The sequence below is a fragment of the Enhydra lutris genome, unplaced genomic scaffold, assembly GCF_002288905.1.
Source record: "Enhydra lutris kenyoni isolate GAN:26980312 unplaced genomic scaffold, ASM228890v2 scaffoldscaffold24, whole genome shotgun sequence".
Lineage (NCBI taxonomy): Eukaryota > Metazoa > Chordata > Mammalia > Carnivora > Mustelidae > Enhydra > Enhydra lutris.
The window spans coordinates 30,677,090-30,692,424 of NW_019154108.1; the positions used below are offsets into that span (position 1 = coordinate 30,677,090).

At 46.0% G+C, this 15,335-nt stretch overlaps 1 protein-coding gene across 4 annotated transcripts in view; it reads left to right on the plus strand.

Moving 5' to 3' along the window:
• The window catches only part of LOC111150811 (nuclear VCP-like), a 99,251-nt gene that overhangs the window by 29,557 nt on the left and 54,359 nt on the right, over positions 1 to 15,335 (plus strand). For 2 of the 4 annotated variants that reach the window (XM_022508422.1, XM_022508424.1), the window contains exons 13-16: positions 2,467 to 2,731; positions 4,023 to 4,241; positions 5,145 to 5,249; positions 9,421 to 9,483. In XM_022508422.1, the coding sequence (XP_022364130.1) occupies positions 2,467 to 2,731; positions 4,023 to 4,241; positions 5,145 to 5,249; positions 9,421 to 9,483 (652 nt within the window). The remainder of the gene's footprint in view (positions 1 to 2,466; positions 2,732 to 4,022; positions 4,242 to 5,144; positions 5,250 to 9,420; positions 9,484 to 15,335) is intronic. The other 2 variants (XM_022508423.1, XM_022508425.1) reach the window with 1 other exon arrangement.

Consider the following 15,335-nt stretch of genomic DNA (forward strand, 5'->3'; position numbering starts at 1 on the left):
CACCCAGCCCTTGGGTGCCTCCATTTCCTGCTCTCTGGGGCTCGCCAGACAAATCTCCTCCCTTCTCATTAGTGCCCCTCTCTGAGGAAGGTCAATCCGACTTTGTCCCCTCTCCTAGGTCATTTATCATTCTCCATCCACTTCATTTCTTCGTAAGTGGCTGTTCACTTGGCCTGTGCTGATAAAAATAAATGACTGAATAAAGAAATAAAAGACAAGCCTCTGGTGCAGAATTCCAGATGATTTATTTGGATGTACTGAGAAGGAGTGGAGTCTGACTCCCTGCCCCTCAAATGGGAGCTGGGCGTAGTACAGTGTGGAAGAGGGAAGGGCTAACCTCACGGCAGAGACCCTGCCAAACACGGCATCCAGCCTGCTGCTCGGGGTTCACATCCCACTGGGGTGTGGATGACACTCCACCTCTGTGCTCTTCTTCCCGAAAATACATTAACTTAGTCTGATCACCATAAAAATATCAGACTAATCCCGCCGAGGGGTCCTCTATAAAATTCTGGGTCAGTAATCCTCAACATTACCGGTAGTAGTAGGATGGCAGTGTGGGGTATATGGAACTCTGTACTGTCTTTGCAATAATTCTGTACATCTAAAACTTCAAAAATAAAAGGTGAATTTTTAAAAATGAGTTAAAATTCATCCTATTTATAGGCAAATAATGACATTAAACCTGGATCATTTATTCCGGAAACCCCTAATATTTGAATCTTTTCTGGGGGTTTATCAGCCTTAAGGCATCAGCTAGAGCTGATGCAGAAACCCGTGTTGGGGTGCCTTTCTCAGGTAGTAAGACGTGTACACATCGGAACCCTCTAAACACCCGTCCCTTTGGTGTCCTAGCGGCATAAATACCTCTCTCTACATGGAGCCCCACTGGAGCCTGTAGCTGGAGACTAACGTTGACGGCTTTTGAAAGACCTCATACAAATAAAGACTGAACCTCTTGTTTCCCATTCTGTGGCTCCCTTCCAGAATGGGCTGGGGTCTGGGTGGTAAGAGTCCATACAGCCTCCTGGTTCCGTGGACTATGGATTTCATGCTTCCGATTCTTGTTATTTTTCCAGGCAGAGGACTGTTGCTGCAGTAGTCACTCTGCCATCTTGAAACTGGAAATCTCTTCCTGGGTCTTTTCTCCTCCTCTGGAGTTTCCAGAGTATGGTGACTGGAAATATCTACATTTTTTTCAGAAATATAAGTTGTAACTGAGAAAAGGATGATACTTATTTTATGTTAGCAGTTTCTTCTGACATTCTGAGTATCAGTGTTCTCATGAGAACGGGTTTATAGTGGAAGCTTTTTTTGCTTTCTGTTGTGTAGAGTGTCTGAGTGATTTTTCGTTGGTCAGTAATGTTTATCTGCTGCTTTTCTGTTCACTTACATGACCTCAAGGGACTTTTCTGGAACTTACTCTCCACCAATGCTCCTCTGCCCTACAACTTTGGAAATTCCAGACTGTATTTCCCTAGTTCATCCATAATATCACAATGTGTGAATCGTAATAACTAACACTTGGGTACTCACTGTAGCTCAGACATTGTTCGGAGGGTTCAGCAGATGTTCATGCTGACCCTCCTGCGAGCGAGTGCTACTATGATCCATAGCTAACAAGTGACAAAACCCAAGTGCACAGGGCAGCGACAGGCCCAGGCAGGGAGCAGCAGGGCCGGCTGCAGAACTCCCGGCTGGTTTGTTTCTTCACAAGCTCTTACCACAAACTGTCTGAGGTCCTCCTTTGATGACCATTACCTGGAGACCTACATTCTCTGGCCCTACCTGGTGGTGCTTCCAGTGAGCGGGCTTTCTCTCCCACGCAGTACGGTAAAGTTGGGGAAGTAACTGTCCTAACATGAGGCTGGGGTTAAGGTGGGCAGCAGCCTAGCTTTTTGTGATGAATAGAACTGATGGTTTACTTGAGTTTGGTGGCTTTTATTTTTGGAAGATGTCCATTTAATCTACTCTCAAAGCAGAATTTACTTCAAATAGTAAGTTGTTTTGTTTTGTTTTTTAAGAATTTTATTTACTTATTTGGCAGAGAGAGACAGCAAGAGAGGGAACATAAGCTGAGGGAGTGGAAGAGGGAGAAGCAGGCTTCCCACTGAGCAGGGAGCCCGAAGTGGGGCTTAATTCCAGGACCCTGGGATCATGACCTGAGCTGAAGGCAGATGTTTAACGACTAAGTCACCCAGGTGCCCCAGTAGTAACTTGTTTTGACTGGTGAATCAGGAATCTGAATTTTTTTAAAAAATATTTTATATATTCATTTGACAGAGAGATCATAAGTAGGCAAAACAGCAGGCAGAGAGAGGTTCCCCGCTGAGCAGAGAGCCTGTTGCGGGGTCCAATCCCAGGACCCCAAGATCATGACCTAAGCCAAAGGCAGAGGCGCAACCCACTGAGCCACCCAGGTGCCTCAGGAATCTGAATTTCTTTTTGCCCTTGTCTTCCCTACAGAATACTTCGAACTTTGTGCAGAAAACTTAGACTTCCAGAAAGTTTCCCTTTTTGTCACTTAGCACACCTGACACCAGGCTTCGTTGGTGCTGACCTGATGGCGCTGTGCCGAGAGGCGGCCATGGGCGCGGTCAGCAGGGTCCTGATGACATGGCAGCAACAGCAGACCATGGATCCCGAGACTGCAGGTTCGCCCCCTGGACGAGGCCAGGAAGACCCGATGGGAGCCGAGCCCACTCCTGAACCACTGGTGTGTTCTGTGCAGGTAACTTCCCCGTCCTGATGTCAGCCATGCAGCAGGTGTCTGTGGATTTGAGGTGTATGATTTTTGGTTTTATTGGCATTTTATCCACTGCATGATGATCAGTGACACCCAGAATGCCTCTGGTTTCCAAAGTACAAGCTATTTTACGTTTTTAGCTGATCCTGAGGAAGATCCTTTTACAACATGGATTATAAAATTGTGGAGCAGGGATTGGCAAACCATGGGCTGCCCACCTGCTGCCTCTTCTTGGGACATAGCCATGTTCCCATGTTTCCCACATCACCTCCCTGCTGTCCCACTTCACAGCACAGTTCACACAGGAGGCCCCCAAAGCCTATAGTGTTGACCCTGCAAGTCTATCTAGAGAAAGTTCTCCAGCTGTTGTAAGAGCACCAGACACTTGGTTCTGTTTCCTGGTTACCGTCTGCTCACGTGGACTGGCATAGTCTACGGTGAGCTTGCTGCACGTGGCTCTGGAGGACGGTCCTGCTCTAGCTGGGAGCTCTATGAGTCGTGAAGACTCAGCACAACATTTATGTAGCACTTGATGGTTTGCACAAAGGCATCATGGCTTCGTGATCAGAGGAGCTGAGCATGAGAGACCGTGGCCTGCCCCGGCCATGCAGCCTCTGCTCTCTAGAGCAGACATCCTGGTGTGTGGTTGCAGATGTCTTTTCCCTCCTTACTCATTTGGAACCACAGCTATATCTGTTAAAATTCACAGCAAGCATCGTCCTTATATCATGCTGCACATAAGTTAGAATTTTATGAATTGAATTACTCAGTTACTCTTCACCCATCCTTTCATTTCTTTACAAAGCAAGAAATCTGCCTTTGAAGCTCAAGGCTCGGTGTCGTGCTAGGATGCTGGCTGGCTGTGTAGGGGCAAGCCTCTGGGGAGCCATGCTGTGAATGACACTCTTACTGGTGTAATTTTGGTTTAATTTCATCAAAATCCACCTGCTGTTCAATTCTTTATAAATGAAACATGGGAATTGGTGGTTGTAGAAATGAACATGGTCAGCTGCTAGTTTGGGCCCCGGCCAGGCCTGGCATCGCCTACAGACACCATCCTCCTGTGTTCCATTCCAGTCAGTGGACCTGCCCCTGGCCAAGTCGCATGAGCCCTGCAGACCAAAATAAACCACTGTGTCAATGGGGAAAATTGTTTAAAAACAGGAAAGCTCTTACAGCTTAAGAAATACTGCAGTAACAATTTTTAAAAGTACAAAATAACTTTTTCAACAGACTTCATGTTTGTTCATCTTCCCCCTCAATCTCTCCCTGTCAGGATGAGTTGAAGTGGCTGCTGGAGCTGCTAAGAAGCCAAGACCCCCTGTCCGAGGAGCAGCTGCAGGGACTGTGCATCGAGTGGGATGATTTCACTGCTGCCCTCTCCTCAGTCCAGCCCTCTGCCAAAAGGGAAGGCTTTGTCACCGTCCCCAATGTGACTTGGGCAGATATTGGTGCCCTGGAAGATATCCAGGAGGAGCTCACCATGGCAATACTGGTAGGTGTGTCTGCGGCTGAGCGCCCAGCATGTGCACGAGGCTGTGTGCCGAAACAGGCTCGGCTGTAGCTTTCTTCTGTGGGTCCTGTTGGATTCTAATTAAGCCTCCAACAGCTGTTTCTCATTCTTCTGAGATCTGTTTTAGACCCATGCTCATGGTTATGCTTGAATTCTTGGCAGTGAACGTTAAAAAAAAAAACCAGGTTTCAACCAAGAGCCGACTATTTGAGAAATATTTTCTCAACTCGCTCACACTCCTATGGGTCAAAGCAGTTTAGTGCCTGTGAAACTTTAAATTAATATTTTTTAAAATTTTATTTATTTATTTGACAGAGAGAGAAAGAGAAAGAGGGAACCCAAGCAGGGGGAGTGGGAGAGGGAGAAGCAGGCTTCCCACTGAGCAGGGAGCCCGATGTGGGGCTCAATCTCAGGACCCTGGGATCATGACCTGAGCTGAAGGCAGATACTTAACAACTGAGCCATGTAGGCGCCCCTTGGATTAATTTTCTTCACGCTTACTTTTCCACTTTCCTGAGCATTCTGTGGTTCACTAATGAAGGATGATCCAATTCGAGGTGTGGAGCTTCTGAAAGCAAAGGGCAGGGTACAGCATGTGTCTCTGGCTCCTGACCACGCAGGGCACTCCTGCTTCTGAGCCTCATGGGATGGCTCCACCTTGATGCTTTATAACCTGGGAATTTAGGTAGCATAAAAAAACTCTTGATTTTAAGATGCTGAAGTATTGTATCCTTATGCTTAAAACATTTGAATTCCCCGAGAGCAGGGATTCCCGTATTTATCACATGTGCCCCACACTCCTTTTGGCAGCACGCATCGAGATCATTCGGGCACACAATAGAGAACGGACATTTGTAACAACACACGTGCCTATTGTCTTCACAGGCACCGGTGCGCAACCCTGATCAGTTCCGAGCTCTTGGATTGGTGACTCCCGCTGGGGTCCTCCTGGCCGGCCCCCCCGGCTGTGGGAAAACGCTGCTGGCAAAGGTACGGGGTGAGCGCAGGGGTGAGCGTAGCTGCCCGTGTTTTCCTTCTTACAATGGGGAGGAGAGTAGGAATTTAACCTCTGTCTTACAGCAAGTGGGTTTTACATAGTCTCTATTACAGACTCTTTCTAGCAAGACTGGCCGTTTCTTCGGGAAGGTTTCCCACTTTTATTTTAATTACCAAAAAATACATCATTGGGAATTGGCACAAGAGAAAGATTTTTACATCAGCCATCACCCTGTCAATTTTAACAGCAATTTACTATATTTTCTGTTATTCTGGCTTTTTAGTGAGCACTGTCACATAGCTGTGGTTTGTAGCTGACCTTGTTTCCTGCTTTCATGTAGTTCTTTACAAGTATTTTCTTCTGTTTTTCTTATAATTGTTATTTTAAAAAAACCCTTTCCTTGCAATAGAAAATACACAGAAGCCAAAGGGGTCACACTACTTAGAATCCTCTCACGGCAGCTAACTGGTTCATTCTGTGTTCAGTCCTTCCAGACATTCTCCATACATGCACGTCCCAATGATATGTGTGCATAACTTTGCACGTGTTTTGACAAGTATAAGGTTTTTAATGATGCTTTCCCAGCATAGCAGTATGTCTTGAACATGTCAACATATATACACCTCAGTATTTTAACATCTGTCTAATATCCTGTCATGAAGATACTCTGTAACTTACAGAAATGATGTCCCATTGAAACAACACTATGTCTAATAGTCCTGTACTTAGATTTTTTGTATCTTAACGGATCGTTTTATTAGAATGCATTCCTAAATAATTTTTCAATAAAAGGAATGCATGTTTCTAAAACTTTTGACCCATTACCACTTGATCAGAGTGAACCATTACCAGATTACATCTGCTCCATCACCAAAGTGCCTTCAAGATGCTTTGTGCAGATTCAACCCTGCCAGTGTGGGTATTGTCCCGCACACCCCAAGTTAGCAAGAACCAATGAGGCTTTCAATGTCTGATGGTCGGGGAGGCAAAAATGGTATCATACACTTTCTAATTCACATTTTAAAAATTACCAGTGGGCTTATCAAACTATGTATTTATTGGCTATTTTTCTTAATGAAACTGTTCATATCCTTTGCCTGTTTTTCCATTGACATGTGTGTGGTTCTATAATCATTCTTCATATATTAAAATGGTTTTTTATGTTTTTTTTTTTTTCATATTTATGTGGGCAAATTTCTCAGTCTGTGTCTTTTTTTTTCCTTTGGAGTCATGCATATTAGACCCCTCTTCCTTATCTGTAAGTTATGTGGGCTGTCATTTTTAATGTCTGTATAATGTTTCATCTTTTACTTAGTCCTCATCAGCTTTTTAAATTATTCAAATTACTTATAAACAGGAAATTAAAACTAATAGCACTTTTAGTAGGTGCCACAGCAGCCAATTTGTGACTGCTCCGTAAATATCCACTAGCAACAGTAAATACCAAATATCCGTATATCAGATAGCACACGTGAAGTTTTCCAAACTTACTGTTGTGATACGACTACATTTCCTTGCTCCGTGCTTCCTGCACTCTTCCAGGCCCTGGCTGTGCAGGGGCGTGGGAGCCCGGGCAGGGACAGAGGGCACCGGGACAGAGGGCACCGCGGGGGGGTGAGCAGCAGTTTCCTGAGGCATCGGTTCTAAAAGGACAGAGCAGGAAAGAAGGGCCTGCCTGTGAATATGTAAATGCGTCAGGCAGATGCAGGTCCTGGGCCTGGATGCCTTACCGTGTTTGTTTACTTACTTACATTTGCCTTTGAGTAGCCCTTCCTTGGCAGAAAGGAGACAGTGTGGGTTGTTTGAAATCCATAGACTGGATTTTCCTCTTCTCCGTATTCCTGCCTCCCCCGACTGCCAACAACTTGGTACATGTCTGTGCACCCACATTCTGGCACCAGCCCCTGGTGAGGGGGAATCTGACCAAGGACGCCGTGGGTGGCCTTCGGGCTCACTGGGTCCGTGAGCCCAGATGGTATTTGTGCAGCTGTGTACTTTTTCCTGGGAGAGTGTTCACCACTTTCTTTAGATGCTCTGGGAGGTACATGCCCGAAAATCTTGAAATGGTAGAAAATGTCCTTGAATGGCAGAAGGAAATGTTACTGTAGGAAAGTTGTGGAACTACTTATAAGTCAGAACCTGGCACCTTAGTCTGGACCATAAATGAAGATTTGGGCTAATCTTGGTTGTTTTGTTTACTCACAGTCACAATAAGATAATACCATTTTTCTGAACACTGACGCATAGAAAGTATGTGAGTAGCATAAGGTCAAGGCATAGGATTGCCAGAGCCAACTCCTTGCACATTGATGGCTGATGAGGAAACTGCAGAGAGAGGAGTGAGATTAACGAGCGCCTGGAGCTCTGGCCTGAAGCAGACAGCTCCTGACCATGTGCAGGAGGCTCAGGCTGTGAAGAAAAAGTAAACTGTGCTCACTGTGCTTCCCCTAGGAGACAAGATTGCCAACAACTTCAGGAACTCTTGGGGTGTTTGTGGTTAAATTTTGGTAGTCTGGCAGGTGGAAGCTGAAAAGCTGATACAGGGGCATCAGCCCTCGTTATATGTGCTCCCTGGCTCTCCTGTTTGTGTCATGTTGAATGAAAGCTGGGACAGAGACCAAGTGCTCCCTCTGAGGCAGAGCACGCGTGCGTTCGTGTTTTGGGCACCTACTTGGCCCCTTCCTTACTCTGTGCCGGCCCCTGTTGGAGGCGAACCAGGCACTTCCTGTGGTGGCATTTACTGTCTGGGGAGACAGGCAGGAAACGGTAATACAGTAACACTGGAGATGCAGCAAGGTTAGGCTGGAAATCAGCAGATGTGCTAATACATTGGCTAGAAGGTGGCTGTTTGAGGTAGTGATGTTTGGGGATGCTTTCAGTTGGCAGTGTTCTGAGGGACCAGCTGGCCATGTGAGGCAGCAGGGACAGAAGGGGAAGGCTCCTCCAGGCAGAGGGAACAGCAGTGGCAGAATCCCCGACGTGGGGAAGGGCTTGGTGAGTTCGAGATCCAGAGAAAGCCAGTGTCTGGACTGTGGAGAAGCTGTCCTGTGCCAAACTACAGGCTTGTGAGCTGTGGTTAATGTTTCACACTACTCAAAGATGAATGCGAATCCTAGGGAAATGATACAACTGATGTGCTGGGGGCGCTGTGAGAATGGGTGGGAGGAAAGCAAGAGGGAGATGAAACTGGTCAGTCTTTTGGGTTTGGTTTCTGTTTGGATATCCAGACAGGAGATACAGTGGTCTGCGTGAGGGGGTATGTGGTGGAGAAGCAGAGAGCGGTGGACTCCTGCATTTTGGCATCAGAGCTGACAGGACTTGCAGGCAGATTGGATGATGTCACAAGACAGAGGGTCAAGGGGGGGCCCCAGGGTTTGGGGCTAAAAACTTTTGGAGTTGGAAGTGTGGGGTGTGGAGGGAGTTGGACAGAGCCACACGTTCTTGCTCTGTCAATGATGGATTTGAGATGTGTGTCCAATCAGGAGGGAGATGCCGAGCAGTCTGTTGGGTCTAGATCTGGAGCTCCAAGGTCAGGCTCTGAGGAGAGGAGAGGAGGGAGTTCCCTTCCCTGGTCCTCGTTAAGCTCAGGGTTCAGGTAACCTCTGCATTCAGGTGACCTTCAGGTGAAGGCTGTTGGATTCTGCCACACATATAACCACATGTGTCTCCTTCGTGCTTCTCTTTGGCTTTGAGCCATGCGGTTTAATCATTATTAAAAATAACCAGGAAACATTGGCCTTTGGCCAGGGCTGATACTGATGTTTTTGAATTTGGGGTCATGAGCTAATGATTGCTTTCACTGGGCAACAACGTGCTTGGATGCGGAGGTTACGGTCTTACCGGGATTCCAGGCTGGGGCTACGAGTGTGCAGATGTACGTGTGTGAGCAAGTTTACAGAAACAGAACACTGACATAGATGTTCCTGTCGTCTCCATCTAACTTGCAGTCTAAGTGATTCTTAGAAAGTTTTAGGTGAACATTCCTTGATTTTTTTTTTTTAACCCATTTCTCCTTTTCCCATATGTGAGCTGCATCTATTAAGGAAAAAATGGCTGTGAGAGAAGGGAAATAGCATAAGCTGCAAAAGCCCCTGCTCTGTCACGAATTGCTGTCACTTTCTGCTGTACTTGTCTGACTTGTGTCCTTTGGTTTCCTCTCCCTAGGCTGTTGCAAATGAGTCCGGACTGAACTTTATATCGGTCAAGGGACCTGAATTGCTCAACATGGTAAGTCGTGTGGCGTTAGCCGTGAGTATAGGTTGGGAGACTCGGGGCCCCTCCAGTCACGGGCTGGCGTGTCCTCAGTCCTGGGGATGGACGTGGCATTTGGGTAAAATCTCCGCTGCGGGCGTGATGTTAGCTTTGCTCTACGGTACCGAATATGTGTAGCTGCTCTCCCAGTTAAGTCTCATCAGCTCGGAGCCTCCATGTTCCCACCTGCAAAATGGAAATAACATTCAAAGGGTGTGCTCCTTGCCAAGTGTTCATCACACACTGTACACACACAGTCGTCCCTCAAGGAGCCTGGGTGTGAGCTGCGCAGGCCCACGTAAACATGCAGAGACTTCTCAGCAAATACGGTCCTCGCCATGTATTTTCCTCATCATATTTTCTTCTCTGATGTTAGTAACTGTATTGTAAGAAGTCAGCTTGTGATACACAGAACATACAAAGTAGGTGTCAGTCGACTGTTTATGTTGTTGACTGGTAGGCTTCTGAAAGTCAGCAGGCTATTGGTGGTTAAGTTTTGGGGGAGTCAAAAGTTACACATGGATTTTTGACAGCAGTGGGGGGGGGTCGGTGCCCCTAAGCCTGTGCATTGTTCAAGGGTCAGCTGTATTCTTCTTCAGCAACCCTGTGAGTGATGACTTACTGTTTCCTCTGATTCCTGATGTCCAAACAAGGAAACTGAAGTCTTCAGGCAGCGTGCACCTTGGCTAAAGTCCGAGGGCTGAGGGAGGAGAGCTGAGATTTGAGTCTTGGTTACGTGACTCCTGGTCTGCTTGCCTTGCTCTAGTGTCCTGTGGCTCAAATGACTGAGGTGGTTTTTTTCTTTAAAGTAGGCTCCACACCCAGCATGGAGCCCAACACAAGGCTTGAACTCATGACCATAAGATCATGACCTGAGCCAAGATCAAGAGTTAGATGCTCAACCGACTGAGCCACCCCAGCACCCCCAAATGACTTAAGTTTTAATAAATAAAAGTACTAAGGAGAAAAATATTACCATAGTATATAGTAACTTCTTTCCATATTTAGCAGTTTATATAGTGTCTCAAATTTAAGAGAGTTTGAATACCTTATTATTTCTTTATCCCCGTGAGAAGTAAAAATGCTATTCTCTCATGTATTCAGACGAAGAAGTGAAAGTAGTAGTGTTTATTTTAAAAGGCCTTTTGGGGTGCCTGCCGGCTCAGTCGGTGGAGCATGTGACTCTTGATCTTGGGCTTATGAGTTTGAGCCCCACATTGGGTGTAGAGATGATTTAAAATCTTTAAAAAAAATTAAATAAAAGGCTTTTTACATTTATTCCCCTACTGATTTTTATGTGTTTCCTATTGTATGTGATACCTTGCTCCTAAAGTAAGGATTCATATTTAAGTGTTCCCTGTGGGCTTTCTATATACGTCTTTACTTCCCTTATGCTTCAGTTTGGCGTTCTGGCAGAGGTATTAGAAATGAACCTTGGAGGGAGAGGATTGATCAGGGATGAGACTGGAAAAGAAAGGACAGTGAAGGGCTGTCCTACCTTGCTAGAGCTGGGATTTCCTCTCCAGAATCGCAGAGACCCAACAGAGGCTATAAATTCAGTGTGTGTTGTTGTGTTAACTTTATTAGAAAGCATCCCAAGCACAGAAGAAGTTATGGAGAGTAATGGAATGAATCCTTCTTGTATTTGTCACCCAACTTTTTTTTTTTTTTTTAAGATTTTATTTATTTATTTGACAGAGAGGGAGAGATCACAAAGTGGGCAGAGAGGCAGGCGGGGGCGGGGGGAAGCAGGCTCCCCGCTGAGCAGAGAGCCCGATGTGGGGCTCGATCCCAGGATCCTGAGATCATGACCTGAGCCGAAGGCAGAGGCTTAACCCACTGAGCCACCCAGGTGCCCCTTTGTCACCCAACTTTAAAAAAACACACAAAACCACAGTGCTTGAAGCCCCCTCCAGACCTTCCCTAACCATGACCCTGTTTTCTCTCCCATAGAATTTGCCATAATCTTAAATTTGGTGTTCATTTATCCTGTGTAATTTCTACATTTATTCTATATGTACTTAGCCCTCAGCAATACTCAGTATTATTGTAAATGTTTCAGGAACGTTTAGGGGATAATTAGAAATGTGAACACTTGCCAGATAGATGATGTTTAGAGAATAACTTGGAAGGAAGGGGTGGATTCGGTGACAGAGTGCAGAGTATGCTTGTCCTGACCAGTGCTGAGTAAGACGGGAGGAGCAGATGATGAGTGAAGCGGGGTGATGGGCATATTTGGGGTTCCATATACTATAATGCCCACTTTGTTACATGTGTGGAATGCTTTTATAAACAATAAAGGAAAAACAAAAGAAAACCCACTTTACATAAGTGGTACGTGGGTTTTTTGTAACTTTTTTTTTTTAAGATTTTTAAAATTTATTTGACAGAGAGAGACACAGCTAGAGAGGGAACCCAAGCAGGGGGATTTGGGAGAGGGAGAAGCAGGTTTCCTGCCGAACAGGGAGCCTGAATCGGGGCTCGATACCAGAACCCTGGGATCATGACCTGAGCCTAAGTCAGACGCTTAATGACTGAGCCACCTAGGCACCCCTATAACTTGATTTTATTGTTATTTTTGTTGAACATTTTTATCATTCTTTTAGCGTTTCTGGTCTCAATTCCGGTGAGGAGGGGATTCCCCCTCAAAAACATCGAGCAATTTCAGACACCAGCAGGGTATCTAAGAACACGCATGACTCAGTTCAGCTCAGTTCTGGCACAGTCTGCTGGGACACAGCTTTGGACTCCAGAGGCTAGAGCTCAGTCCTACAGGAGGGTCCCCCACTCTCCACTGCACACAGCCTCCTCCTTAGTTGCTGTTGATTTGCTAGACGAGCTCATAGAACTCAGAAAAACACTTGTGTTTACTGAAGGAGTTGATAAAGGATAAGAAGAGATATATGGGGCAAAGTCCCAAACAGGAGTCTTGCGGGGCTTGATGCTGGCTGCGGGCCACGTGGTAGCAACCTGGTTCCCTGGCATAGAAGGATGGAAAAACTGTCCTCTTGGGTTTTTATGGAGGTATGATTACATAGCCATAATTGGCTGAGTCACTGACCATTGGCTGATTCATTCTCCAGCCCTGTCCTGTATGGGGATGTGGGGGTGAGGAGGACTGAAAATTCCATTCCTCTGACCACCCTGCCCTCCTGGCAGCCAGCCTTGCCCTCAGGTGGGGTCCAAATTCACCTTGATTAGCAAGACGTCCTTTCACTTTTGTAGTTCAGACGTTTCTCAGAAACTATGGGTGAAGATTAGATACATCTTAGTGACCAAATACATATATCATCTAAATCATTCTATCACAGATATTATTTTTGTTGATATGTTTACTTCGAGTTCATTAGTCTTATGTGTGGTATTCCACTGATTGAATATAACCACACTTTTAAAAAATCAGTGATGGATGTTTAGATTGAACATTATATACACATATCCTTTCATACATTTGGGAGCTGTTTGTCCCAAGGGTATGTACTCAGAGGAGAATTGCTGTCTCTTCTAGAGTGTGTGCACTTTCTTTTTTTTTTTTTTAAAGATTTTATTTATTCACTTCACAGAGAGAGAGATCACAAGCAGGCAGAGAAGCAGGCAGAGAGAGGAGGAAGCAGGCAGAGAGAAGGGGAAGCAGGCTCCCTTCTGAGCAGAGAGCCAGACGTGGGGCTAGATCCCAGGACCCTGAGACCATGACCCGAGCTGAAGGCAGAGGCTTAAACCACTGAGCCACCCAGGCGCCCCTGCACTTTCAAAAATAGAAAGTTTTGCCTGCTTTTTTCCCAAGGTGGTTGTTGCTGAGTTACACCTCCCCTGGCTGTGAAGGGGGTCCCCACGTCCTCAGCAGTGCCGGCCGGGTCAGTTCTGAGGAGTGCGAAAGGTCATCTCAGTGTGATCTGACTTGTTCTCTAGGGAGAGGTGTAGGAAGAGGTCTGTGGCAGAGTAGGGAGTGATGGGCAGAGATGAGGTGGTCTGTTGAAGATCGACTTTTCGGGGTTGGAAAACGCATTTGTTCTGGGGAATTTCAGGAACAAGGGGTCTGGAGACATCCAGCAGATATGCAGATATGAGTCTGGAGCTCTGAGATTTGGGGTGGCCCCTGAAACCCTGGGAATGGGCCAGGTCTGCTGGCGGAGGGGGTGCATTCACCGGGGCCCCTGGTGGCACTGGGGCAAGGAAGGAAAAACTGGCAAAGCAGGCTGGTCTCTCGAAGGGGAGGATGCCCAGGACTTTTTAAGCCTAAAATCCCGGGGGAGGCTAACTTTAACATCGTTGGTATAACCAGACCGAGTACCAGGAACTGGAAGTAGGTAGGACCTTGGGTTGGGCAACTAGAAGATCATTAGTGACTTTAGGGCAAATATTTTCAGTAATTGTGTTTGCAAAAGCCAGATTTTCAAGGTTGAAAAATTTAGATTCTTTAGGCCCCCAAACCAGTCCACTGTATTTGTACAGGGCTCAGGGTGTGATGATCGAGGCGAATGTGAAAGTGACGCAGGCTTTCTGAGGACATCCACCGTGACGCGGTGAAGGTGGACAAGCTGCAGGTCACAGTAGTAGAGACACTATGAGTTAGAGGAATCGGCAGACAGTTGGGAGAACTGGTGGCAGGCTGTGAGACAGTGCAGGCGGGAGGAGCACAATGAGCAGAAGTACCAAGAAAGGACAGGGCAGCCGTGAGGGAAGGACACTTCTGCTCACAGGAGCCTTACACCTTCATCACGGTTGTGATGTACCGTGTGCCTGAATGATACGGTTTTCAGATTGTTTTAGGCATTGTATTATGAAAAACCTACTTTTCTTTCCTTTTATTTAATTTTATTTATTTATTCTTTAAAAAAAAAAAATTTATTTATTTATTTATTTATTTATTTATCTGACAGAGAGAGATCACAAATAGCAGAGAGGCAGGCAGAGAGAGAGTGGGAAGCAGGCTTCTCACTGAGCAGAGAGCCCGATGTAGGGCTCCATCTCAGGACCCTGGGATCATGACTCGAGCTGAAGGCAGATGCCTAACGACTAAGCCACCCAGGTGCCCCAAAACCTGTTCTTCTTAGTCAATCAGTTCGAAATTTTACAAGAAGAATTTCTAATGCTTCACCAGCAGTGACATTGTATTCTCACATGTGACTTTCTGTATGGATTAGTCCTAATGTAATAGCTGCTTGTGAATTGCTGTATTCCTTGACTGATCTTTTTTATTTTGATTTAGTTTTTTTAAAGAATTTTTTTAAAGATTTTATTTATTTATTTGACAGAGATCACAAGTAGGCAGAGAGGCAGGCAGAGAGAGAGAGGGAAGCAGGCTCCCTGCTGAGCAGAGAGCCCAAAGTGGGGCTTGATCCCAGGACTCTGGATCATGACCTGAGCTGAAGGTGAGGCTTAACCCACTGAGCCAGCCAGGCACCCCTAGATTTTTTTTTTTAATATTTTATTTACTTATTTGACAGAGAGGCAACACAAGCAGGGGGAGTAGGAGAGGGAGAAGCCTGTATTTCTTGACTGATCTTATTATTTTTTATTTTGATTTAGATTTTTTTTTTAAGATTTTATTTACTTATTTGACAGAGAGAGGGAACACAAGCAGGGGGGTAGGAGAGGGCTTGCCAAGCAGGGAGCCTGATGTGGGGCTCAATCCTAGGACCCTGGGATCATGACCCGAGCTGAAGGCAGATGCTCAACGACTAAGCCACCCAGGCACCCCTTGATTTAGATTTCTTTTTTAAGTTTTTATTTAAGTCATCTCTACACCCAATGTGGGGCTTGAACTCATGGCTCCAAAATTGAGAGTCGCACACTTCTCCGAAGGAGCCAGTCAGGCACCCCTGATT